The sequence below is a fragment of the Canis lupus genome, chromosome 5 (genome assembly GCF_048164855.1).
Source record: "Canis lupus baileyi chromosome 5, mCanLup2.hap1, whole genome shotgun sequence".
Taxonomy (NCBI): domain Eukaryota; kingdom Metazoa; phylum Chordata; class Mammalia; order Carnivora; family Canidae; genus Canis; species Canis lupus.
This window is the reverse complement of record NC_132842.1, coordinates 72,475,450-72,500,132: the sequence shown is the minus strand read 5'-3', so window position 1 is coordinate 72,500,132 and position 24,683 is coordinate 72,475,450. Positions and strand designations below refer to the sequence as shown.

Below are 24,683 nucleotides of genomic sequence, written 5' to 3'. Positions count from 1 at the left end.
TTTGATAACTCTTCCTTTAGAACCCTTCTCCCAGTCTAATCCATCACCAAGACCTCTTATCTTACCTCCCAAAATGTTCGTTTTGTCCATTTCTAACTGTCTTCACTGCCACTACGTTAGACCATTATCTTTTGCCTAGATTTATTACATGTCTCTTCTAACTCCTAATCAACTCTCTTCTTCCTAGGTAGGTCTACTTCCCACACTGCAACCAAAAGGAACTTCTTAAAACATAAACCTGAGAATGCTATACTCCCATTAACTCCCTACTAGTTGATCATCATTTGCAGCTAATGACTAACGTCCCTGTTTTTCTTCTTTCTCCAGTCTCGTCTGGTGCCACCCTCTCTCTCATTATGCGCCCGTCATGCTGGCCTTCTTTCCATTCCTTGTCAGTCAGTGCCAAGCTCCTTCCCCACATAGGGCCTTTGCACATATTGTTTCCGTACTTCCCTTCTCTCCTTGTCTGGTTAATTTCTGGTCATCCTTCAGGTTTTATTTTTTATTTTAATTTATTTTATTTTAATTTTTTTTTTATCCTTCAGGTTTTAGCTGAAGCTTATGACCTCAGGGAAAGCTTCCTTGCCCCCCTGATTAGGTTAGATCCATCTGTGCTTTTTCATTGCACTTTGCACAACTGTAATTGAATAACTATTTACTTACTGTCATTTTCCCTGACTAGTCTATAAGCTTCATGAGTAAGTGAACTCTTAAAATTTTCTCTCTAGCACATTGCCTGACCCTCAATAAATCCCTGTTAGAAGGGGTATTGAGTGCTTTATCCACCCAGAAGCAGAGCTGAAACTAGAACCCAAGCCTATTTCTAGTACATTATTCCTTTCTTAAATCGTGAGGGGTCTATCCTGGTAATATGATACTCCACACTCCAGACTTCCTCTCCCTTTTCCCAGTGGTAAGTGATCTGTCTTGTGTATTCTATTCAGGGGTCTGTTATAGCTGATCTGGAGAATTAATAGGGGTTTAGAGATTACCCTTACTTCAAGGATATTTGCATTTTAACTCCTGGGAACTCCTGGAGGGCAGAAAGGAACCCCAAAGAAACTACAGTAGTCCCATTTTATCTACAAGGCATATGTTTCAAGATCTCCCAGTGGACACTTGAAACTGCAGATAGTACTGAACCTTATATATACTGTTTTTTTTTCTATATGTACCTACCTAAAATAAAGTTTAATTTATAAATTAGGTACAAAAAAAGGTTAACAACAATAATAAAACAATTATAATGATATACTGGAATAAAGGTTATATGAATGGGGTCTATCAAAAATATCTTAAAAAAAATTTTTTTTTTTTAAGATTTTATTTATTTATTCACAAGAGACACAGAGAGAGGCAGAGACACAGGCAGAGGGAGAAGCAGGCTCCAAGCAGGGAGCCCAATGTGGGACTTGATCCCAGGACTCCAGGATCACGCCCTGGGCCAGAGGCAGGTGCTAAACGGCTGAGCCACCCAGGGATCCCTATCAAAAATATCTTATTGTAGCTTTCTGTACTCGTCCTTGTGGTGGTGGCAGCAGGCACACCCTGGACATGCAATAGGATGCCAGCAAGTTTGTGGACCTGTACCTGTTGCAGAAATGCTCTGCCAGCTACTGCAACATGGGTGCTAAGGACCACACACGCCCATCCAGATGAATATGGCCAAGGTTGACAAGGTGACAGGTGGTTTCAAATGGCCAGTTTAAAATCTATGCTATCTGTGGGGGCCATTCATAGGTTAGGTGAGTCAGAGGATAGAATCCTCTGACTGACCAAGGCTGACAGCATCATTTCAAAGAACTTCTGACAGGAGAGGATTGCGGATGTGGGATATTTGTCATAAATAAATAGCAACCCCCCAAAATATTGTAATATACTCACTCTTCTTGTGATGATGTGAGATGATAAAATGCCTACATGATGCAATGATGTGAAATGAACGGCATAGGCATTATAACCAAGCACAAAGCTACCGTTGATTTTTCTGACCACACGTCGGAAGAATCATCTGGTCTGGACCACAGTTGACCATGGGTAACTGAAACCATGGAAAATAAAAACTCAGGGATCCCTGGGTGGTGCAGCGGTTTAGCGCCTGCCTTTGGCTCAGGGCGTGATCCTGGAGATCTGGGATTGAATCCCACGTCGGGCTCCCGGTGCATGGAGCCTGCTTCTCCCTCTCCCTCTGCCTATGTCTCTGCCTCTTCTCTCTCTCTCTGTGTGACTATTGTAAATAAATAAAATTAAAAAAAAAAAAAAGGAAAATAAAACCTCAGATAAGGGAGAACTATTGTAAGAAAACTTTCAGGCCCTGCAAATGTCATTGGAAGGAGGGAATTTTCACTATTATCCCTTAATGGGATTATAGGAAAGGAATCTGCAATGTACCAGACTGCTTCTGTGTTGTTTTTTTAACCTTTATCTTCACAACAAACCTGTTAGGTAAATATTATTATTCCGTTTTTCAAATGAGTGAATCTCTGAAAGGTCTAGTAAATTACCTGTTACAAATCTGGTGATGAGGCCAATATTTAGTCCCTCCCCTCCGCAGGACATGACTCTTGGTCAATCCTTTTCTTATCAAATTATGTTGCTTTCAAGGGTAAGTGTAAGCAACTGTTTATACAAAAATCAGGGTTATGGAGTTAACTAGCTAAGTATCTTTAAAAAAAAAAAAAAAAGGCTTACTAGGTTTCTTTCATTCCCTTGTTGGGATCTACGCTCTGAGACTTGACATTTTACTGTCTCTACAGAAGTCCATCACACATTGGTGTCTGACCTTATTCATTCCAAACATAAATGTGATTATGGGCAGATAAAAATGCCTTGAGCACTCTGAGCAAAATTATAATGCAAAATCCAAGATGCTATGTTGTCACTTATTTTACCACTGAGTCCACCAAACCTGTTTCCAGAGAGTGGATGGTATCAGGTTGACAACTTAACAGTGCATTATTTATCTGTTTACTACTATTTGCAATAACAGAAGCTAATAGGAGATAGGCTGTCCTTGGGTTTGCTGCTGATTAAAAATGGTTTTGCACATATTATGGATCTCATCTAGATTTTGATTCCTGAATACAGGATATTTTTTGGGGGGTGGAGGGTCACTATTATATTTCTCCTAGAAATATGTTAGCTATACACATGACTATTTAATAGACTTGTGACTTTGGGGACATCGCTTAGTCTGTTTCCCCAGTTGTAAAACAGAGACTGAAGATTATTTGGAAGATGCTGCTAGCTTTTAAATGTTTGAAAGCACCTATCAACAAAACCTAACCCACAGCAGGTGTTCAAATAGAGTTAATTTCTCTCCTTTCACAGGTAAGGATATTCTCTCTTGAGGTCCATAGATTTATAGATTCTCGGGACTTGTCAAAAGTACATGGGATATTTTGTGTAGATGTGTAAGGTGTGTTTTTCTTGGAAATAAAGGCCACAGTTTAACAGATTATCATAGTGGCCAACAACTTCTCTCAGTGGTTGAGCATCTGCCTTTGGCTCAGGGCATGATCCCAGGATCCAAGATCGAGTCCCACATCCGGCTCCTTGCATGGAGACTGCTTCGCCCTCTGCCTGTGTCTCTGCCTCTCTCTCTATGTCTCTCATGAATAAATCAATAAATAATCTTATAAAAAAATTTCCCCCCTAAAACAGAGCTGTCGATTGTCCTCCCTGCAGTGCCAAATCCCTCTTGCAGGGGACCTGCAAGATTTTTTTGTGGATGATTCTGTTCTCTGGGCGGTCTTTTTGCAGCCCAACAGAGGACTATAACCAGGTCCCCGGTGGTAGTGATGATGCTGTGTATGTCTCCGGGCAGTGCCCCCATGAACTTTCCCTGGGGGCTGTGACCCCTCTCAGGGTGCCCTCCCGGATGGGGGTGGGGTGGGGTGCCATTTGCAGCTGGGAGGCAGGTTTATTTTGAGGTCTCTCGCGCTCCGGCGGGGGAGGGGGGGGTCAATTCTTCCTTGAGAAACTCTGGCTTTTGTGGGTTTTCTTAAGCCAAAGCTACTCTCGTGAGGTGTTCGTCAAAACCTCGTGGCGCGACCCTGACCGCCCCCACCTTCCTACAGGCCCCAATCCCGAGGCGGTGGGGGCGGGGAGGCCGCGCTCGCCGCTTCCGCTCCTCCAGCCCACCAGAGGGCCCTGCGGCCTCGCCTCTTCCTTCCCGGAGTGCTTCGCGCCGGGCCCCTTCCGCGTGGGTGAGTGAATGTGAGAGTCAGCGTCGCGCCGCGCGCGCCGTCCGCCTCCGCCGCTCGGCGCCCTTATTTCGGCTGCGAGGGGCGGGCGCGCGCGTAAAGGCATAGAGACGGGCGTTGAGCTCTCGGGCTAGAGCGTCGCCGAGTCGGAGCCGGAGCCCGAGCCGCGCGCTGTGTCTCTGCTGCGTCCGCCGAGGCCCCCGAGTGTCAGGGACAAAAGCCGCCGCCGCGCCGCCTGCTCCCGCCGCCAGGGCTCATCCGCCGCCGCCGCCGCCCTGACGAGAGTCCGCCGCCGTCGCCACCCGTGAGGATCCGAGAGCCATGTCGGCCAGCAGCCTCTTGGAGCAGGTACAGGCCCGGCCCGCATGCCTCGGCCATTGTGTGAGGCGAGAGAGAGCCCGACTAGGCCCGGGCCCGCCGCCCCCGGTCGGGCCGGGCCGAGGCGGCGCCTCTCGCGGGCCGGGTTTCGGGCCTCTCAGGCCGGCCGCGCCCAGCGCCTCGCCCTCAGCCCGCTCTCCCGCTTCGCCCCGGGCCTCGGAGCCCACGGGCCGCGCTGCGCGCCCTCCTCTCAGCCGGCCTCGTTTTCTTCCTTGTTTCCTTCCCCTTCCTTGAAGCCCTGGTCCGCTGGCGGGGTTGCTGGCGCGTCCCCCGCTTTTTCTCCGCGGGCCCCGCCGGCCTGCGCCTTTCCCCGCCTCCCATTTTCAGCCTCCCCCTCACCACCATTCCTGACGCCTCCCGTCAGGCCTGCTCCTTTATTCCCTGCTCGGGCCCGGCTTTAATTCGTCTTTCCTTTTCCTTTCTCCCTCGGACGGCTTGCTGCTCGGCGACGTTTTTCTTCGCCCGCAGAGACCAAAAGGTCAAGGAAACAAAGGTGAGCCCAGCTCCGCCGGTGGCCCCGGGCCGGGAGGGGGACGCCGAGTGGTGGGGGCGGGGTCTCCGGGAAGCGCCCCGGGGAGAGGACCTTTCGGAAGCCGCTTAGTTCGCAGGTGCCTCACACTTAAGTGTTTGACCCTTTCGGTGTGTTCCTGCAGCTGGCGAGCAGCTTTCCAGTGAACAAGGAGTAATTCATCAGGGGTGGGGGTGGATTCGGTTTTGAAATGTCCCAGGTCCTTAGTTTCCTGTAGGTCTTAGGAGGCCTTTGTTTTTCATCCTCGTGGATCACACTCTGGAAGTACTCACATGTGATGGGGGGTGGGGGGAGGGGAAGCGGGAGGGAATTGAAATCTAGAGGAGCCAATAAAATGACCTTTTTTAGATCAACTTGCTCCGGGTAGAGGGAGACATTTTCATTGACGAACGTTGCTCAGCGTTCACTTGCCTCTTAATCCGTTTGAAATTCAAACTTATTTGCTTTGTTGAGTAAGGTCCCCGTGGCTAGAATGTATTTTGCTTACTTTGGGAGGTAGATGGTACAATTAAGGCGCTGCTAATTTATTTGAATTTTTTCCCTTCAGTACAAAATGGATCTGTACATCAAAAGGATGGATTAAATGATGATGATTTTGAACCTTACTTGAGTCCACAGGCAAGGCCCGTGAGTAGTTAACCATTTACATGCCTGATCAAAGGGTGTAGGATACCGTATTTTTTTTCTCTGTCCTATCAATAAATCTCATTATCAGGGGGTGACTTAATACCCGTCCATGTGTTGTAACAGGAGTTACTACAAATGGTACAGGCTGTTAAGACTCCCATCTCTGTTGACAGCAAACATATTCTGAGATGAGAGGTGATAGCATTTTATAGTATACTAACCGCATGTGTTAGTAATTCTCCTTACCAAGAATGTAGCAGTGCAAAACTGAAGAATACTTTTTAGCTTCAGTATTGTTTTTACTCCACAACCCTTTTTCTTTTAGGAAAACTGGATGCAAATGTGATGGGTAGAAAAGTAATAAAAAAATCACCTGAACTTTATTCAGTGCTGCAGAACTGGAATCTTCCTTTTCATCTGGTCACTAGTTAGTGGTTTCTTAGGTTACCCTAAATTTTGGACTTAGGTATTCCTTTTTCAAGCTGAGCTGTATCTGTAGGCACCAACTTTGTACACTTTGGGCTCCTCACTTACGGGAGCTATAGGATTCATAAAATGGAGTTAAAGGAAGATAAAATACTGTTTAGCACAAACGAAGCTCAAGAATGATTGAGGTTTTTGCCATGTAACCTATTCTAATTTCTTCTAGCTCTGCAGCCTCATATGTTAACATGATCTGTGCATGTAGAAACTACTTTGATTTGTCAGTTCTTTTGCATTAATATCTTGGGTCCCAAACACATAACACTCAGGGTCGTAGCTAATAAAAATCCACAGGTTAATAAACAAAAAGAAAAACTTACAGTAACTCAAGATATCCTAAAAAATGAAAAAGCAGGGCAGCCCAGGTAGCTCAGCAGTTTAGCGCCACCTTTGGCCCAGGGCGTGATCCTGGAGACCCCAGATGGAGTCCCACGTCAGGCTCCCTGCATGGAGCCTGCTTCTCCCTCTGCCTGTGTCTCTGCCCCCCCCCCCCCCCCCCCCCCCGTCTCTTGTGGATAAATAAATAAATAAAATCTTAAAAAAAAAAAAAAGAAAAAGCTTATGAAACATTTAAACGTGAACAGATGCCATGCGATAGATAATATAGTTTTAAAACTTGACATATTGGTGCATGCTCATATTTGGACCTAATTCTTGCATAAAATTTTTAGATCCCTCATGAAATTTTCTCCATTGAGAGTGTAGAAACCACTTAAGCAAGTGATTGGGAAAAGTTTTCAGAGAAGTCAACCAGTTAATCAGGAAAAGTAGGAAGGAAGTAGAGGAATGAACTATTAATAGGTTCCTGCTATTGAAGTAGTTTGCTTACATAATCATTATAACAGGGAGAGTGGGAGCTTTTAGAAACATAATTCTAGGTAGTTCTTGTGAAACATTGTGTAATTCAGATTTTTGAGCTCAGGGGCATGTGGGAACCTGCCAGTTCAGGTGTAGGCATTCAGCTATATAATGGCATAACCTCTGATATTAAGTCCATGTTTTTTACTTCTCAAATGAGCTAAAGCTTAAATATCTTAAAAATTTGGAAGTTTGGGGAGTAGAAATCTTGGTTGAATAGATGGGTAACTTGAGAATCTTTGTTCTTTGTAGTTTGTCAAGGGTAATTCACCTACTTTTTAACCATTATTCATCGCCCTATGTTGGTATAATCCTTCAGGGTTAATCCATTGATTCTAGACTAAATTTCTTATTCATAATGGATTTGAATCTGTTAAAGTTTTAACACTATCTTCAAGAAATAGACTTCTTTTAAACTTGAGGGTATGTGTGAAAGGACTTAGCTTTTTTTTTTTTTTGGTAAGGAAATTTTGGCAGGGAAAAGCACCATTGTATCAAACCACATTAGTTGAAACATTTAATTTTCAAGAGCTGTGTTTGGCAAGGGAGAAGTACTGTTCGCTTTGGTAAAACAAACTTCTGTCCTGACATTCTTATGCACATCCAAGTTTCTTAAAATTCTTTATTCACTAGTTAATGGATTTTTACGTACCAGAGCTATTATTTTAATTCCAGTGTACTTAATACACAGTTATATTAGTTTCAGGGGTACAGTGTAGTAGTGATTCAACAATTTCATGTGTCCCTCTATGCCCATCAAGAAAATTTACTCTTGTACCAGAGCTATTTTGAAGATAGGGTAAAGTACTCTATTTTGACTTGAGCCATATCTGTACTTATACAGACCAACTTTTTATATCCAGCTTCTTATTGAAGGGACTATTCTGTGAGTTAGTTACAGCATTTATAAAAAAGTTCAAATACAAAAAAAAAAGTTCAAATACTGTTCACAAACTAAGGTCAAGAATGATTGAGGTTTTTGCAATGGAATCGGTTTCCTAATGTGTAGACTAGTTGAGTGTAAGTATATATTTTTGGTTATTCTTTAGGATAATTCTTAAAGATACAGAGTTTACAGTGTTTTTGGAATTCTTTTTTTTTTTTGAATTCTTTTAATGGAAAAATCAGGTGTGCATTTGAACCTACAGCCATTAATTTTGTAATTAAAATTATAGGTAAAGTAGAACAGGTAGCAACGTTTTTCTAGTTTTAAACTCTGGGAGCTATTGTGCCATTTCCTTCCAGGTTATAATTAAATAGTGGCATCTATTGATGTTCCCAGGTGGTTGGCCAAGAGGCTAATGATGTAAACGAGGTGTAGTGATTTATGGTTGAGGAACGGCTGCACAGATTTTGGGGCTAGAACTTGAAATACTCAGTTTTTTAGTTTTGTTTTATCTATCATAGTATGGTTTTGATAGGAAGCTTTTAGGAACACTCCTCCAATCTGCCAAAATTTGCACTCCTTAAATCCAGGGAGAACTGGTTTTAATAAAAGCATCATCTCAACACTTCTATAGAGATGCTGGGTTTTCCCTTTTCTGAATTATAGTGCTAAGGTTAAGGCATATATCATTATATGTCAGTTTAATTAGAAATGTTTAAATATTGCAATTATGAAACCAAAATCTCTTGTAAGAATTGTAGCAGGTTTATGGAAAGACACCACTTGAAATGGTCACTTGCTTTTTTTTTTTTTTTTTTATTTATTTTTTTTTTAAATTTTATTTATTTATGATAGTCACATAGAGAGAGAGAGAGAGGCAGAGACACAGGCAGAGGGAGAAGCAGGCTCCATGCACCGGGAGCCCGATGTGGGATTCGATCCCGGGTCTCCAGGATCGCGCCCTGGGCCAAAGGCAGGCGCCAAACCGCTGCGCCACCCAGGGATCCCTGGTCACTTGCTTTTTTAATTGGATTTGAATTGAGTGAATAGTTGGGGGAGGAAATGTCCTGATTGTTATTTTATTAATTTTTGTGTTTAGTTTTGATTTGTCTTTTTTTTTCTTTTCCACAGAATAATGCATATACTGCCATGTCAGATTCCTACTTACCCAGTTACTACAGTCCCTCCATTGGCTTCTCCTATTCTTTGGGTGAAGCTGCTTGGTCTACTGGGGGTGATACAGCCATGCCCTATCTAACTTCTTATGGACAGCTGAGCAACGGAGAGCCTCATTTCCTACCAGATGCAATGTTTGGACAACCAGGAGCCCTAGGTAGCACTCCATTTCTTGGTCAGCATGGTTTTAATTTCTTTCCCAGTGGGATTGACTTCTCAGCTTGGGGAAATAACAGTTCTCAGGGACAGTCTACTCAGAGCTCTGGATATAGTAGCAATTATGCTTATGCACCTAGCTCCTTAGGTGGAGCCATGATCGATGGACAGTCAGCTTTTGCCAGTGAGACCCTCAATAAGGCTCCTGGCATGAATACAATAGACCAAGGGATGGCAGCACTGAAGTTGGGTAGCACAGAAGTTGCAAGCAATGTTCCAAAAGTTGTAGGTTCTGCAGTTGGTAGTGGGTCCATTACTGGTAACATCGTGGCTTCCAATAGTTTGCCTCCAGCTACTATTGCTCCTCCAAAACCAGCATCTTGGGCTGATATTGCTAGCAAGCCTGCGAAACAGCAACCTAAGTTGAAGACCAAGAATGGCATTGCAGGGTCAAGTCTTCCACCACCCCCAATAAAGCATAATATGGATATTGGAACTTGGGATAACAAGGGTCCTGTTGCAAAAGCCCCCTCACAGGCTTTGGTTCAGAATATAGGTCAGCAGCCAACCCAGGGGTCTCCCCAGCCTGTAGGTCAGCAGGCCAACAATAGCCCACCAGTGGCTCAGGCATCAGTGGGGCAACAGACACAGCCATTGCCCCCACCTCCACCACAGCCTGCGCAGCTCTCAGTCCAGCAACAGGCAACTCAGCCAACCCGCTGGGTAGCACCTCGGAACCGTGGCAGTGGGTTCGGTCATAATGGGGTGGATGGTAATGGAGTAGGACAGTCTCAGGCTGGATCTGGATCTACTCCTTCAGAACCTCACCCAGTGTTGGAGAAGCTGCGGTCCATTAATAACTATAACCCTAAGGATTTTGACTGGAATCTGAAACATGGCCGGGTTTTCATCATTAAGAGCTACTCTGAGGACGATATCCACCGTTCCATTAAGTATAATATCTGGTGCAGCACAGAGCATGGTAACAAGAGACTGGATGCTGCTTATCGCTCCATGAACGGGAAAGGCCCCGTTTACTTACTTTTCAGTGTCAACGGCAGTGGACACTTCTGTGGCGTTGCAGAAATGAAATCTGCTGTGGACTACAACACATGTGCAGGTGTGTGGTCCCAGGACAAATGGAAGGGTCGTTTTGATGTCAGGTGGATTTTTGTGAAGGACGTTCCCAATAGCCAACTGCGACACATTCGCCTAGAGAACAACGAGAATAAACCAGTGACCAACTCCAGGGACACTCAGGAAGTGCCTCTGGAAAAGGCTAAGCAGGTGTTGAAAATCATAGCCAGCTACAAGCACACCACTTCGATTTTTGATGACTTCTCACACTATGAGAAACGCCAAGAGGAAGAAGAAAGTGTTAAAAAGGTAATCAGTTTACCATTCTTAAAGACTTTTAGGGAAGGAGAAGGAATTAGAACAGGAGAGGTATTCTGAATGGTTAGTAAAAGCTCTGTAAATAACATATCACTTAACAGTTCAAGCCTTTATGGAAGTATAATTGGTGTTACTGTTTGACTTAGTGTGTAGAAATGTGGGCTTAAATTAACGGAAAGCAGAAACTGTAGAGAAACTGAATTTAAGTGATGCAACAGAGGTGAAGAACAAGGCCAAAAGAAATGCAAAGGGAGTAATTGAAGTGATAGAACCATAGAAATTCAAGTAAGAAAAAGTTGAGACTGTAATATGGCAGAGAAAAGGTAAAAGTTTTCTTATAATGAACTTTTGGCCTAAGTCGGGTATGGTGGTTGAGTCAGGAGTTGGTGTGTCACCAAGGCCTGACATCGCTTTCTGCCTGCCTTTGACAATTGGCAGTATTTGGTATTTTTCAGAACTTTTTTCTTCCTATTCTTAGTTACTTTTTCTAAAACTCTTTTGTCATTTGAAAAGGTAACATTTATTACATAAAACTTGCAAAACAGATAATCAGAAAAAGCTTAATCTCTTGCTCTTAGAATGCTGTTGTATTCCTGAAGAGTAACTGTATCTTGTTTCCTCTTTGTCACAAGTGACGATGGAGAATTAGGTCCAAATGAAAGAATTGGAATTTATTGGAAAGTGTTGGGAATGCTTGGTCTGTGTGTGTTGAGTGAATGTAAACTTTTACGGCCATAGAGAATGGTAAAATACTGATTGGGGGGCAGAGCATGTATTATCTAGGACTTAGACATTTAAATGTAGGAAGTAGGTGAAGAGATTATTATGGGCAAGGAGACCTTTTTTTTTTTTTTTTTAAGATTACATATTAGTGATAGAATCGTAAGTGGTTAGCTTCAAATGTAAAATAGCCTATTAAGTTCATATAAATATTTGTCATGAATTCATAGATTTTATATATTTGATCTAGGAGTGCCTCTAAGAGGCACTTGTTAAAAGAAGCCTCTGTAAAAGCTTATTTTTTGAGCAGTGGAAGGAGGGCTCTTTGGTTAGACTCTCCATCTCCATAACATAGAATTAGAGGTGCATAGTTGTCCAACTAAATTAGGATGGTTGCCATCTTACCTTCTAGTGTGTGCAGATGAATAAAAATGGAGATCTGCTTGTCAGTGATGCTAAAAGTACAGAGCCACATTACTGAAAAAGTTCAGTCAAAAAATCCTTTTTTAAAAAAAAAATCCTTTTTTTGTCCTTTAAATTCCCTTTAATTTCCTTTAAGTTTAATTTAAAATCTGCCATAATCTTGAAGAAATAGTTTATTGATTATTTGAAAGGCTCTAAAGATGTTTTAACAGGCTCCTATATTTAGAGAAACTCAAGGAAAGGACTTTTTAAGCATCATGTATGAAATCAGTTTCATAGCAGATTATTATTTTTTTTTTCATAGCAGATTATTAATGTGTGAGGGGCATCCAGGTGCTTAGTTTAACCACTTGAAACATTCATAAAATCAATCCCATGTTGTGAATTTGCTTGTTTTCATCTGCAAAGTTGTCTTAACACTTTGTGATTAAAAATAGGAAGGCGAAAAAAATAAAAATAGGAAGGCAAAGACAGAATTACATTTTTAGGAATGTACAGCACAAATGATAAGATCAATTTGTATTTGTTAGAACTAGTGGGGAAACCTGGATTTAAAAAGGCAGTAGCAAATTTGAGGGCTGTTAATTTATATAGACTTGTAATCAGATTTGCTTTTCACTTGAGTGGTTCAGTGAATAATAATTCAATTTCATAAAGGAGGTGTAAGATTCACATTTTGGAATTGACCAGCTTTGTGGTGTTTTAATACTGAGTAATAATAATCAAAGTTTAGGGTCTTTGTTAAGAGAGCTAACGGATCTTTCTTAAAACCATTCCATAAAGACTTTTGATGAATGAGTATACCGATTGTTCTCAGGCTGGTGAACAAACCACCAAAAATAAAAAAAATAAAAGCTTTGATTATACTTGTGTCAGATTACTTTTCAGTTTATCTTTTGTGAGAAGAGATAGCTGCGGTTTTTCAGGAAGGTCCCTATGATTGCTTCTAAACCCAGTTACCTTTTCAGTTAGTATTGCCTTACTTGCCCACTGTTATCCTTAACATCCTTACATAACTGTAAAGCCAGTCCTTTTTTTTTTTTTTTTAATTTTATTTATTCATTGGAGAGACCTAGAGAGAAAGAGGGGCAGAGACATCGGCAGAGGGAGAAGTAGGCTCCCCTTAAGGATATGTGGGACTTGATCCCAGACCCTAGGACTTGATCAGACTTCCAAAGAAAACAAGTTTCATGAGAGTTGAGCTGATAATTCATTGAGGCAGCATACCCTTTTAGGTCGGGTGTTCATTTACAAGATTATAAAATCGTGCCAAATGGGCATGGTAACTCAGTAAGTAGGGAAATACTTAAGCTTCATCCTGGAAATGATGTCACAGCTATTCTAAAATTCCATGATTGGGCACGTATCTTGGCAGAACACAGTAAGCAGAACTATAGCCATTTTTGCCTACTATTACTGACTTGCTCTTTTCCATGATGTAATTCAGTATCATAGAACTTCAAGCATTGGATCTATGTGGCTTGAAACTTCAACGAACTTTAGGGTCGTTTTCCATATGTGGTTTTCTCTGTTGTATACTTCAGATACTATTTTGTAACCTGCTTTCTGCATTTATTTAGAACCTTTCCCTAATTGTTAAATATTCTTCTATGACATCACTTTTGATTGCTTCATAGTATTCTATCATAGATTAATTATAATTTACCAATCTTAGATTTGTCAGCTTTTTAAATTTTTTTATTTTTATTTATTTTTGTCAGCTTCTTTATATTTTTTTACAGCTAAAATGACACTCCAGTGAACATCCGTTGATAAAAATACTGATTCACACCTGTCCTTCAATGTTATTGCTGCCTGAAAGGGTATAGGCTTTTTGAAGGTTTTGGCTGTGCTGTATATTGCCATATGGGACTTTTTCTTTCTGAAAGATTTTTTTGAAAGAATTATTGTCAAAAGAAGTGAGTTAACCTCTTTTGTTTAAACTTTAGAGTAGTATGGCGTAAAGGGAGAGTTATTCCCTGCGTAAATGATGTGCTATGTTTTTCATAAACTTCGTTAATAGTTGGTTTAATTTTTGTCTTACGTTTCCAGCCTTTTAACTATAGGTAAAAGTAAAAATAGTAGAGGGGACCAGGGACTGCATAATTTTCTTGAAGCCTATCCCAGTCTTAGATTCAGTCAGGGACTTGGGTCACTGATTTTTCTGAATAACTGGAAAGCTAATGGGAAAGAGACAGCTAGAGAAGATGTGACTATTGTGACAATGGCTTGAGGTGTATATTTTTAAAAATTTAATTGCTATTAAGGGAAAATATCAGGATTTCTTAAATACCTCTAAAAGTACTCTTCAAGCAGAAGACCTAAAAATAGTGATGACTTGGAGTGTGCTTGGATATACATAAGATTTATTATGCTGCTTGAGAATTGTAATGAAGTTATATATCTGTTCTTTGCTGTGTGCTAGGTACTACAGAGAAAGCTGGAGTGTATTGTCAGGTATTGTCACTTACACTAGCGACAGGTAGGCATACAAAAGAGAAAGTATTTTCTCAAGATATGCACAGGGTGCCAATTTGGAAGTGAGAACTTCCATGCTTGGAGTGTGGGTGGATTGGTCACAGAAGAAATCCTGGAGGAGGACATGAACTTTGTGATGAGCCTTTAAAGATGTATAGAAGGTAGCCAGAGGTGTTTGGGGAAGACTGAACCTAGGTTCAGGACAGCCCACGTCTGTGACACCATATAGATGATAATTTGGAACTAGAAGTCCTGTACAGTTTAAGAGCAAGTCTAATTGGTATTTGTAGAATGGATTTCTCCACAATGGAAGCTTGTTGGAGATTAGAATAGGAGAATTGAAAGAAACGTTTATGCGGTTAGTTTGAGATACAAGGAAACTGAGAAAGGCACAGTTGGTTTAAAAAAATTCTAGAGTTTAAAAGAAAGCATTAAGGTCTAATTTGAATCAGGATAGAGGAGCTACTTGATGTTAACTTTTTCTTAATAAGTTTTTATTTTAATTGTAGTTAACATACACTGTTATATTTGCTTATAACATATACTAGTTTAATTCCACTTAACATATAGTGTTTTTTTCTTATTTTTTTTTAAGTTTTATTTATTTATGATAGTCCCAGAGAGAGAGAGAGAGGGGCAGAGACACAGGCAGAGGGAGAAGCAGACTCCATGCACCGGGAGCCCCATGTGGGATTCGATCCCGGGTCTCCAAGATCGCGCCTTGGGCCAAAGGCAGGCGCCAAACCGCTGCACCACCCAGGGATCCCAACATATAGTGTTATATTAGTTTTAGTACATACATTGTACAGTATAGTAGTGATTCAACAATTCCATAAATCAGGTGGTGTTCTCCTTGTTGTTACCTTTGCATGGAAGGCAATGGGAAGCTTGTAGAAGTAAAAGTGAACCCCATTATATGGTAATAATAGATACCATTACTGAATACCTGTCAGCTCACTTCTTCCAGTGATGTGTGTGTGTTTAAAGATTTTATGTATATATTCATGAGAGAGACACAGAGAAACGGGCAGAGGCAGAGACATAGGCAGAGGAAGAAGCAAGCTCCCCCTGGGGAGCCCAATGCGGGACTCAATCCCAGGACCCCGTGATCGTGACCTGAGCCAAAGGCAGATGCTCAACCACTGAGCCATCCAGGTGCCCACCAGTGTTGTGTTTGATACCCATTACTTGTTTTTCCTCTTACGCCTTAGTGTATATCAGAGTGTTTAGAAGAGATGATTTAGAAGAGGCATAGGATAGCTGTTATCAAATGCCTTTAAGAGTGGTAGGTTTAGGGGCACCTGACTAGCTCAGTCAGTAGAGCATGTGATTCTAGATCTCAGGGTCTGAGTTCAAGTTTCATGTTGGGTGTAGAGTTCACTTAAAAAAAAAAAAAAAGACTGGTGGGTTTATTCTCCATGCCAAAAGACAGCACCAGAACCAAAGGATAGAGGTTATAGGGAGGAAGATTTTAAAAGGGAGAACTTTTTAAAGTTCTTAGTCACAGGAGGGTTTCAAGAAGAGACCAAAACAACTTTTATTAGATACGTTGTAGGGAAGATTTATAGGTGGAATAGTCTAGTAGATCAGAGAGACAAAGGATAAAAGAGTTATCCAGTGCAAGATAACATTTGAAATTCTTGGAGAGGAATTGATGTTACTTAACAGAGCTTTATAAGAAGGTTATTTCTGTTTTATATTTTTTGACCTAATTATTACATATAAAGGACTTGAGGCTAGAAGGATATGGATAACAGAAAGGATTGGTAGATTCCCAGCAAATCTTAGTACAGATAAGGTATATGGATAGTTATTTTTAAAACATTTACTACATTAGTATTAATGAAAAATTTGTTATCTGAAACATACCTGGGTGGCTCAGGTATTAATTTTTCATTAATTCTAATGTAGTAGGCAGGTGCCTTTGGCTCAGGTCATGATTGAGGTATCCTGGGATCCAGCCCCACATTGGGCTCCCTGCTCAGCACGGTGGGGTGTGGGTGGTGGTGTCTATTTCTCTTCTCTTTGCTCCTTCCCCAGCTTGCATGTGTGTGCTTTCTCAAATACAATTTTAAAAAATTTAAAAACTTATTAAAGGATCATAGAAATCATTATTTAAGAAAAATATTTCCTTTTTCTTTAAATCCAGTTTGCCTATGGTGTTGGTGCAAGTAATATTTCAGTCTCTTTCTCTCTCTCTCTTTTTTTTTTTTTAAAGAAAGCAGGGGAGGGAGAGGCAGAGGGAAAGATCATGGCGCCTGATCTCACGACCCTGAAATCCTGACCTGAGCAGAAATCAAGAGTTAGACAATTGACTGAGTCACCCAGGCGCCCTAGTGTTTCTCTTTATAAGGAAGTTTGGGGTTTTTTTTGTTTGTTTGTTTAAAAAAAATTTTTTTTTTTGGTCCATCTTCCTCCTAACCCTTTGATTTGTGCATTTAATCTTTTGTTGGGAAATACTTGAAGCAATCAACACTGGCTCCATTTTCTTTTCTTTCTTCCTTTCTTTTTAAGTACTGTGCCAGTGTGGGGCTTTTGCTCATGAGCCCAAGATCAAGAGTCACATGCTCCACTGACTGAGCCAGCCAGGTGCCCTCATTCTATTTTCAACTTTAGAAAAAAATTAAAAATATCCAAGTAAAGTTTGTGATACAAAAGTTAGAAAGCATCACTTTAAAAGCCAAATAATGTTTTCTTATTAAGTCCTTAGGGAATAAATAACTATGGGATATTGTTCCTTTCCATTTGGTATTTCTCCTTCCGCCACTGGTTTAAATTGCCTCTTCAGAACTAATGGAATGCTGGTACTCTGTTTTAAGATTTTATTTATTCATGAGAGACACAGGCAGAGACATAGGCTGAGGGAGAAGCAGGATCCCCACATGGAGCCTGATGTGGGACTCAATCCCCAGACCCAGGGATCAAGCCCTGAGCCAAAGGCAGGCAGACGCTCAACTGCTGAGGCACCAGGTGTCCTTGGCTATCCTGTTTTTTTTTGTTGTTGTTGTTGTTGTTATTGTTTATTTATTCAGAGAGACACACAGAGAGAGGCAGACACACAAGGAGAGGGAGAAGCAGGCTCCTCACAGGGAGCCTGAAGTGGGAGTTCATCCCCAGACTGAGATCACACCCTGAGCCAAAGGCAGACACCCAACCACTGAGCCACCTAGGTGTCCCCCTGGGTATCCTGTTTTAATTGGGATGGCAAATCTGGACTTTTTTTTTAAATTCTAAGGCTGTTTATGTCTACTTCTGTCTTGAAGATAAGATTACTTGTCTCTCTGCCAAAAGGGTTGAGGAAATTCTACTTGTGTTACTCATCATTTTCCTTCATGGATAGATAAAATGCCTTTCTGCAGCCTCCTTAGAAGAGGACTAGAAGAGAATAGATGAAACTGAATTTGCATCTCTTTTAGCCATGCCTTTTGTATCCATCTTTGAACAAGTGTTTGTTAATTGATAAGGTACAAAATGATAAAATACAGGATAAGAACTGTAATAGAGGAATGAAGAAATGGTTTTCTTTTCTTTTTTTTTTTTTTTTTTTAAAGATTTTATTTATTCATGAGAGAGAGAGAGAGAGAGAGAGAGAGAGAGGCAGAGACAGATGGAGAAGCAGGCTCCATGCAAGGAGCCTGATGTGGGACTCGATCCTGGGTCTCCAGGATCATGCCCTGGGCGGAAGGCAGGCGCTAAACCGCTGAGCCACCCCGGGATCCCTTTTTTTTTTTTTTTTTTTTTAAGATTTTATTTATTCATGAGAGACACAGTGAGGCAGAGACCCAGGGAGAGGGAGAAGCAGGTTCCATGTGGGACTTGATCCCAGGACTCCGGGATTACACCCTGAGCCAAAGGTTCAACCGCTGAGCCACCCAGGTGTCCCAAGAAATGGTTTTCTGAGAAGAGTGATAAATTTGGGGAAATTAAGGAAGGCTTTGTGGAAGAAATAACATTTGAACCATGTCAAATAGAATTAGTAGTAAGCACTCAGATAGTAGCATAGTGCCTGGCACATAGTGTACACAAAAGTTCAGTATATTCTCATTTTAGATGAGGAAGCAGGCCCAAAGAGGTTATTTGTATAAGGACTCATTGCTTAATAAGTGGTAGAATTGGTATTTCAGTTAAGTCAATGATGTGAAGCTGGCTAATTGTTAGCTGTTGAGCTTTTAAGAATTTTAGCAAGCTGGCTGTTAAACATTATTTTAAAAAGTCATTATTAAGTGACAAAATTAGGGCAGCCCTGGTGGCGCAGTAGTTTAGCGCCGCCTGCAGCCGGGTGTGATCCTGGAGACCCAGGATAGAGTCCCATGTCAGGCTTCCTGTATGGAGCCTGCTTCTCCCTCTGCCTGTGTCTCTGCCCCTCTCTCCCTCTGTCTCTATGAATAAATAAAATCTTAAAAAAAAAAAAAAGACAAAATTAAATACATTGTATTAAGAGCTGTTTTAAATGCTTTTGTATTTACATTAAATTCATTATAGTTTATAATAAAAATTACAGTTAAACAACATAAACTTAGAATACCACTATTACTTTTCAACCATAATATTTTAGTGTATGTGTTGCCGAAGCGAGCACTCAACCATAATAAATACTCAAATTTATCACTCTTGAAGTTATTTATTTACATCTGTTGTATCAATATATACCGTGCCATTGCACATCTCTCCTCAATCCCACTTTCAGTGGTGTCACATTGGTAGTTTGAAATATGCCATGTTATTTACACCATGAAAATAGGCAAATGCTATGTATACATGTCAGGACTTGGTTTTTGTTCATTGTCTAGCCTTAAAGTGATAGAGAAAATATTGCTGTAAAGTGTGTCATGTCTGTAGCTCTACATATTTTGAATAGCACAAAATTTGAGGAAATAGTCTTCCAGAATTTTAAAATTATTATCCAGTTTAGCAAAGAAGTTGTTCAAATCATTGATAAACTAGTGAAGTTCTGACAGTGGATTCGTTTCACTTTTGTCTTGATAAACGAAAAGATGTTGGAACTACATCTGAATTAAACACAGAAATCTGGCGCCAAAGCCCATGGACCATTATATGATATATGGAATTTGTAAGATAGAAAAGTAGGGAGAAGGGCATTCTAGGAGGAGAGAGCATGTGCATAAACATGATCTCATGAATGCTTAGGTTTTGTTTTCAGAGTAATGAGAAGTTTAAGGTGGAAAAGAATGGTAAGGGATAAAGCTGCAGAGGTTGGGTAGGCCCAGCAGTATGTATGAAGGGCTCCCCCCGCCCCCCTTTTTAAAGTAGGCTCCACACCCCCTCCCAACCCTGAGATCATGACCTGAGTGGAAATCAAGAGTCAGATACTTAACTGACTGAGCCAACCAGGTGCTCTGGGGCTTTGCTTTTTTTTTTTTTTTTTAAGATTTTATTTGAGAGAGCTCGAGCATCAGCAGGGAGAGGGGCAACAGGAGAGGGAGAAAAGCAGGCTCTCTGCTGAACAGGGTTCTCCGCTGTGCCTGTTCTCTCCCAGAACGCTGGGATCATTCCCTGAGCAAACACAGATGCTTAACCGACTGAGCCACCCAGCACCCTGGGCTTTGCATTTATATTCTATACTTATGTTTTTAGTTGGATTGTAAGGGATGGTAGTTAATGTGGAATGACAGTTTTGGAGGATGGGAAGGGTAAAATACTGAAGCACTGGCTTTGTTAACCACTTCCATAATCTTCCTTTAATCTCCATATTAACCCTGGGAGGCAGATAGGAAAATGGAAACTGAGGTTAGCAGTTTACCTAAACTCATCTATTAAATGATGGATACAGGTGGCTCAAAGACCAAATCAGAAGCTTTAATGAGTTTGGAAAAAAAGACAGACCTGAACCAAAACAATGATGGGAAAGGTAGATTTGAAGAAGGTAGATAAATTTCCTAACCAGTTACTATTAAAAAACAAACAAACAAACAAGAACATGGGACGAACAGCAGATTAAGGTTAGGGGGTTTGGAGGTGTGTTGGCTTTTGGAAATAGTGTACCTGTAGGGGACAGTAAGGTGATAGGGTCTGGAGCTCAGGAAAGAGATCTGTTGATAGAAATAAGAGTGTCTTTTAGACTTCAGTATAGGCAAAGGCATGAAAGAGTATAAGATTAGTCAAGAATATTGGTAATAAAAATAATGGCTGAAGTTATTAAACACTGTATATAGTGTCTAGCACACATCTGTCCTGAATATTTTACATATTTATAAATTTTCATCTAATTCTTACATTATTATGATGTAGATTGAACTAATTCTATATATAAAGACCCTGAAGCACAAAAAAAATAGTATTGTAAAGTCACATAAGCTGAGAAAGCGGAGCTGGTGTACCTCTTTTCTATGGTAGGGTTCTAGAGTTAACCCACAGTAAGAGAAGAGGGCCAAAAAAAAAGAACCCCCATAACACAATTTAAAGAATGGGTTAGGGATGCCTGGGTGGCTCTGTGGTTGAGCGTCTGCCTTCGGCTCAGGGCGTGATCCTAGGGTCCAGGATCAAGTCCCACAGTGGGCTACTTATGGGAGCCTGCTTCTCCCTCTGCCTGTGTCTCTGCCTCTCTCTCTGTCTCTGTCTCTCATGAGTAAATAAATCTTAAAAAAAGGCGGGGGGGAATGGGTTAAAGAGGGGGCGGTGAAGTTATAATCAACTTGTACAGAGAGGTAGCTGATAATGGGAAATGGCAATGGCTATCTGTTGAGTAAAAGTAACATGAGGGGGCTTTGTTGTTAGGTATTTGAAGGTTTTGGTGTCCATACATTATTCAACAGACTTTGCATTTGTTTGTTTGTTTGTTTGTTTTATTTTGTTCCAGTACCTCCTCACCCACAAGGTGTTCCAAGCCTTAAAGAGATTTAGTGAAGTTTGAACTGCTGGAAGTAAGACCAGTTATTATCTAGTTAGTATGGGTTGTTTTGGTAATGTAGACCATATAAAAATGTCTGAAATACGAGTATTAAGAAATGGCAGTATTGTGTGTGTGTATATATATGTATATGTGTGTGGATACACACATACACGGCTAAAGATTGATAGAGAGGGGACTGCTATGTTTCCAAAAAATCCCCATTTTGGGATAAGGATAGTTAGTAACTCTAGAACCATTTACTATTAGTATCTATTCTGAATAGTTGAAACTGAGAATTACTCAGATGGGAGCCTTTGTGCTTACCAGAAGTAAAGATTAGTCCCATAACCATTTTCAAACTTTTTAGCAGTGAATTCTTTTTCTCTCAAACAAAACCTTACTCAGAACCCCGTGAATTGCTAACCTTAGGTACTCAGCACCCTCCAACCCCCACTCGGAGGTCTCCAAAGCATCTCCCCTGTGAAAGGATAATTTGGACCCCATTGGATGATACAAATTTTTTTAAATGAAAGAATGGTACAGGGAAGTTCTATTGTGGTGGATCTATGTTGTAACTAAAGAAATGTAAGGTTCTGCAGCTTCATTTCATCTAAGTGTGTTAGTTTATTTAGTCTGTGGGGAAGAGGGGTTGTGAGGAAGACCACACCTATCATAAGAGGTGGGGAGGGAGGCTACAGCATTGGTTTTGACTGTCCTCAAATGACAAAGGACTGTTAGCTATAGCTGTTCAGGAGTTTCATGTAGTGGAGGAAATAGCTTTATTCCCTGAATTAGGGCAAACAAAAGTGATCTCTTTCTTCCTCATTGAATCCTGCAAGTCTACAAATGAGCAAGGAGAAAAGCTCAGAGCATGGTAACTTATATCATCCCTTCTGCCTTTCTCCTCCACAGAAGCAAATAATTCAGTTTAAATTTGCATGCTGTCACCTTCTCTGGACCAAATTCTTCTAGATACAACAACTAGCTCATTAAATAGTGCCCTAATAGTTTTCATCTCCTGCCGAATAACAATTCCTGATTGAACTGATTTAACTCCAATTAATCATAGGGAGAAGGTATCATAAATGAAAGTACAGGACAGTGTATTTTAAAATGCTAATTTTATAGTATGAGACCAAGTGTAAAAGAAAAGAATAGTAAGACCAGTTAGGGTTAGAGTCAAGACAATGGAAGACTGTATTTGAGTTGACTCTGGAAGGATGGATAGGAAAAATAGTGGAAAGATGAAGAAAATGACTAAACTGGCCAAGTTTGAGCTGTTGGGTATAGAGGAGGAGGGGAAGGAAGAAGCAGGCAGTTAATCTTTCCAACTCTTTTGCGCTATTAAAAGATCTGGTAGTTCTTATGAGATACTTAGTACTTTCCTATATTTGTCAACATTAAAAATTTGGCCATATCACTTATGTAATACACAAAGCCATTTAGAAAGGTAGATTTATATAAGCTTTTGACTTTATGTGAACTTTTTTTGGTAATCAGGGTGTGGGTAGTGTATAGAATTTTAAAGTGTTTGTGAAAAATTTCCAGTGTGCAAATTTTATAGTAGTATTTTGCAAATTTTGCCTTTGATTTTATCTTTTATTGTGAAATCAAATTATAAAAAGTATAGAAAATGAAAAATCACACCTGATTTCTTTGACAAACCACTCATCATTTTGGCATGTTTGCTTGTCTTTACTTAACACAAGTGGTTTATATGGTAATAATCATATTTTTTAAAAAGATTTATTTATTCACAAGAGAGAGAGGGGGGCAGAGAGAGAAGCAGGCTCCCCACATACAGAGGATCCTGATCCTGGATCCTGAGATCCAGGATCACGCCCTGGGCTGAAGACAGACGCTCAACCACTGAGCCACCCAGGGGTCCCTAATCATATTCTACATAGTATTTTGATCTTTTTTTTTCTCTTAGTACTTTAGGTGTATATCCATATTTAGCCATTTTGGGGGGCATCTATGTATTAGATACTTTTCATGCCTTGTTTCTGATCCCTTTTAATATTCTTTATAAGATTATCTTCAGTTTACAGTTAGGGAACTGTGATTTGGAAGGTATAACTTCCTCAAGATCACTAGCTAAATTGTAGATGAGCTGGAATTTGTTTTGCCCCAAAGCTTTTTTTTTTGTTCTTAATGCTTTGCTGCATCTTCACATTTATCTTTTTTTTTTTTTTTTTTTTTTAAGATTTTATCTTTAAGTAATCTCTATACCCAATGTGGGCTCCAGCTCATAACCCTGAGATTGAGTCACATGCTTTACTGACTGAGCCAGCCAGGCGCCCCCACATTTATCATTCAAAACAGTTTTAACAACGGTGTTCTGTTATCTGCAGATGCCATTCACCTCTTTGAGGGTATATGAGGAGAGCATAATTAATTGAAATTTAAACCTTTAACTACTCAGGTTATATACTCCCCTCATCACCAGCATCAAAATGGAGCTAATTGGATCTACTTTACCTAACCTTGTGAAAGTTGCTGCCTAATGACAGTCAGCAGGAATAAGGGGGAACACAAATGGCTCTAGATATAATGTACTCTGAAAAGGATATAAAATTGAATGGAAAGGTTTTAGTGTATCCCACTCTCATTTGTACACAAAGTTGCAAGTTTACTTTTGTTTAGTGGCAGAGCCAGAACTAGAACCCAGACAAGTTCTTGGTAACTGATATTATTTATGGCAAATGTTACTTTACTTGGAATCCATAAGCCTGCAGACGGATGGGGAGGGGAACAGGGTGGACCTAGGTGAGTGTTTTAGAATATAAACAGAAAGATGGTAACAATGATATAAAATAAACTTTGAGTCATCTGAAAAGTATTTACAGAAATACTGGTAACTAGGTTCTATACTCAGACTTATTAAAGAAGAAAGTTAATTTAGGAAACTCCCCAGGTATTTTTATGGGATTAGAAATTGATGAGAAGTTTCTCAGTTTACATAAATTACCATCTCTGAGTATTTAAACTGCAGATTCTATTCTCTCACCTACTGAAGGAGCATCTTTGGAGACAGTCTTGGAATCTGCATTTTATCAGCTCTTTATCTATAGGAGACTCTTGTATTTTTCAAGTTTGAGAATTCTTGGATTATGTAGATCATTAGTGTTTTGTATGCCTTTTACCTCAAATTCTTCATGCTTATTTTTCCTGCAAATTTGGTTTCTAAAGTTTCTTTCTTTGTAATATAGTCCTACCCTCCCCCCACAAAAAAAGTCTCTATTACCTGTTCGTCTCAAGACTTCACCTTTAAAAGCAGTGTTAGAATTCACATATATCTGATAAACCTGGCTGTACTTTTTAGTACTGTGGTATTTTGAGCAGTTAGTCCCGTTTTTTAATCAGCTACTAATATTATGAGTCTCTAGTGTGTTGCCAATAATTTTTGTCTATTAAAAGCTGACAGTCTCTTTGGCTTAATATCCTACAATTGTAACTTGATGTTACTTGTTTTATTTTTTATTTTTATTTTTTTTAGTGAGGGGGAGAGAGAGAGAA

The 24,683-nt window shown here is 40.4% G+C and overlaps 1 protein-coding gene and 1 pseudogene across 1 annotated transcript in view; both read left to right on the top strand.

The window, feature by feature from the left end:
* Positions 1–1,554: 1,554 nt before the first annotated feature.
* LOC140633053 (small ribosomal subunit protein eS21 pseudogene) lies at positions 1,555–2,052 on the top strand (annotated as a pseudogene).
* A 2,126-nt stretch (positions 2,053–4,178) lies between these two features.
* YTHDF2 (YTH N6-methyladenosine RNA binding protein F2) overlaps positions 4,179–24,683 on the top strand; it is a 33,015-nt gene continuing 12,510 nt past the window's right edge. Inside the window, exons 1-4 of the mRNA XM_072827457.1 lie at positions 4,179–4,553; positions 5,052–5,076; positions 5,660–5,739; positions 9,098–10,684. Coding sequence (XP_072683558.1) covers positions 4,527–4,553; positions 5,052–5,076; positions 5,660–5,739; positions 9,098–10,684 — 1,719 coding nt within the window. The 5' untranslated portion in view covers positions 4,179–4,526. The remainder of the gene's footprint in view (positions 4,554–5,051; positions 5,077–5,659; positions 5,740–9,097; positions 10,685–24,683) is intronic.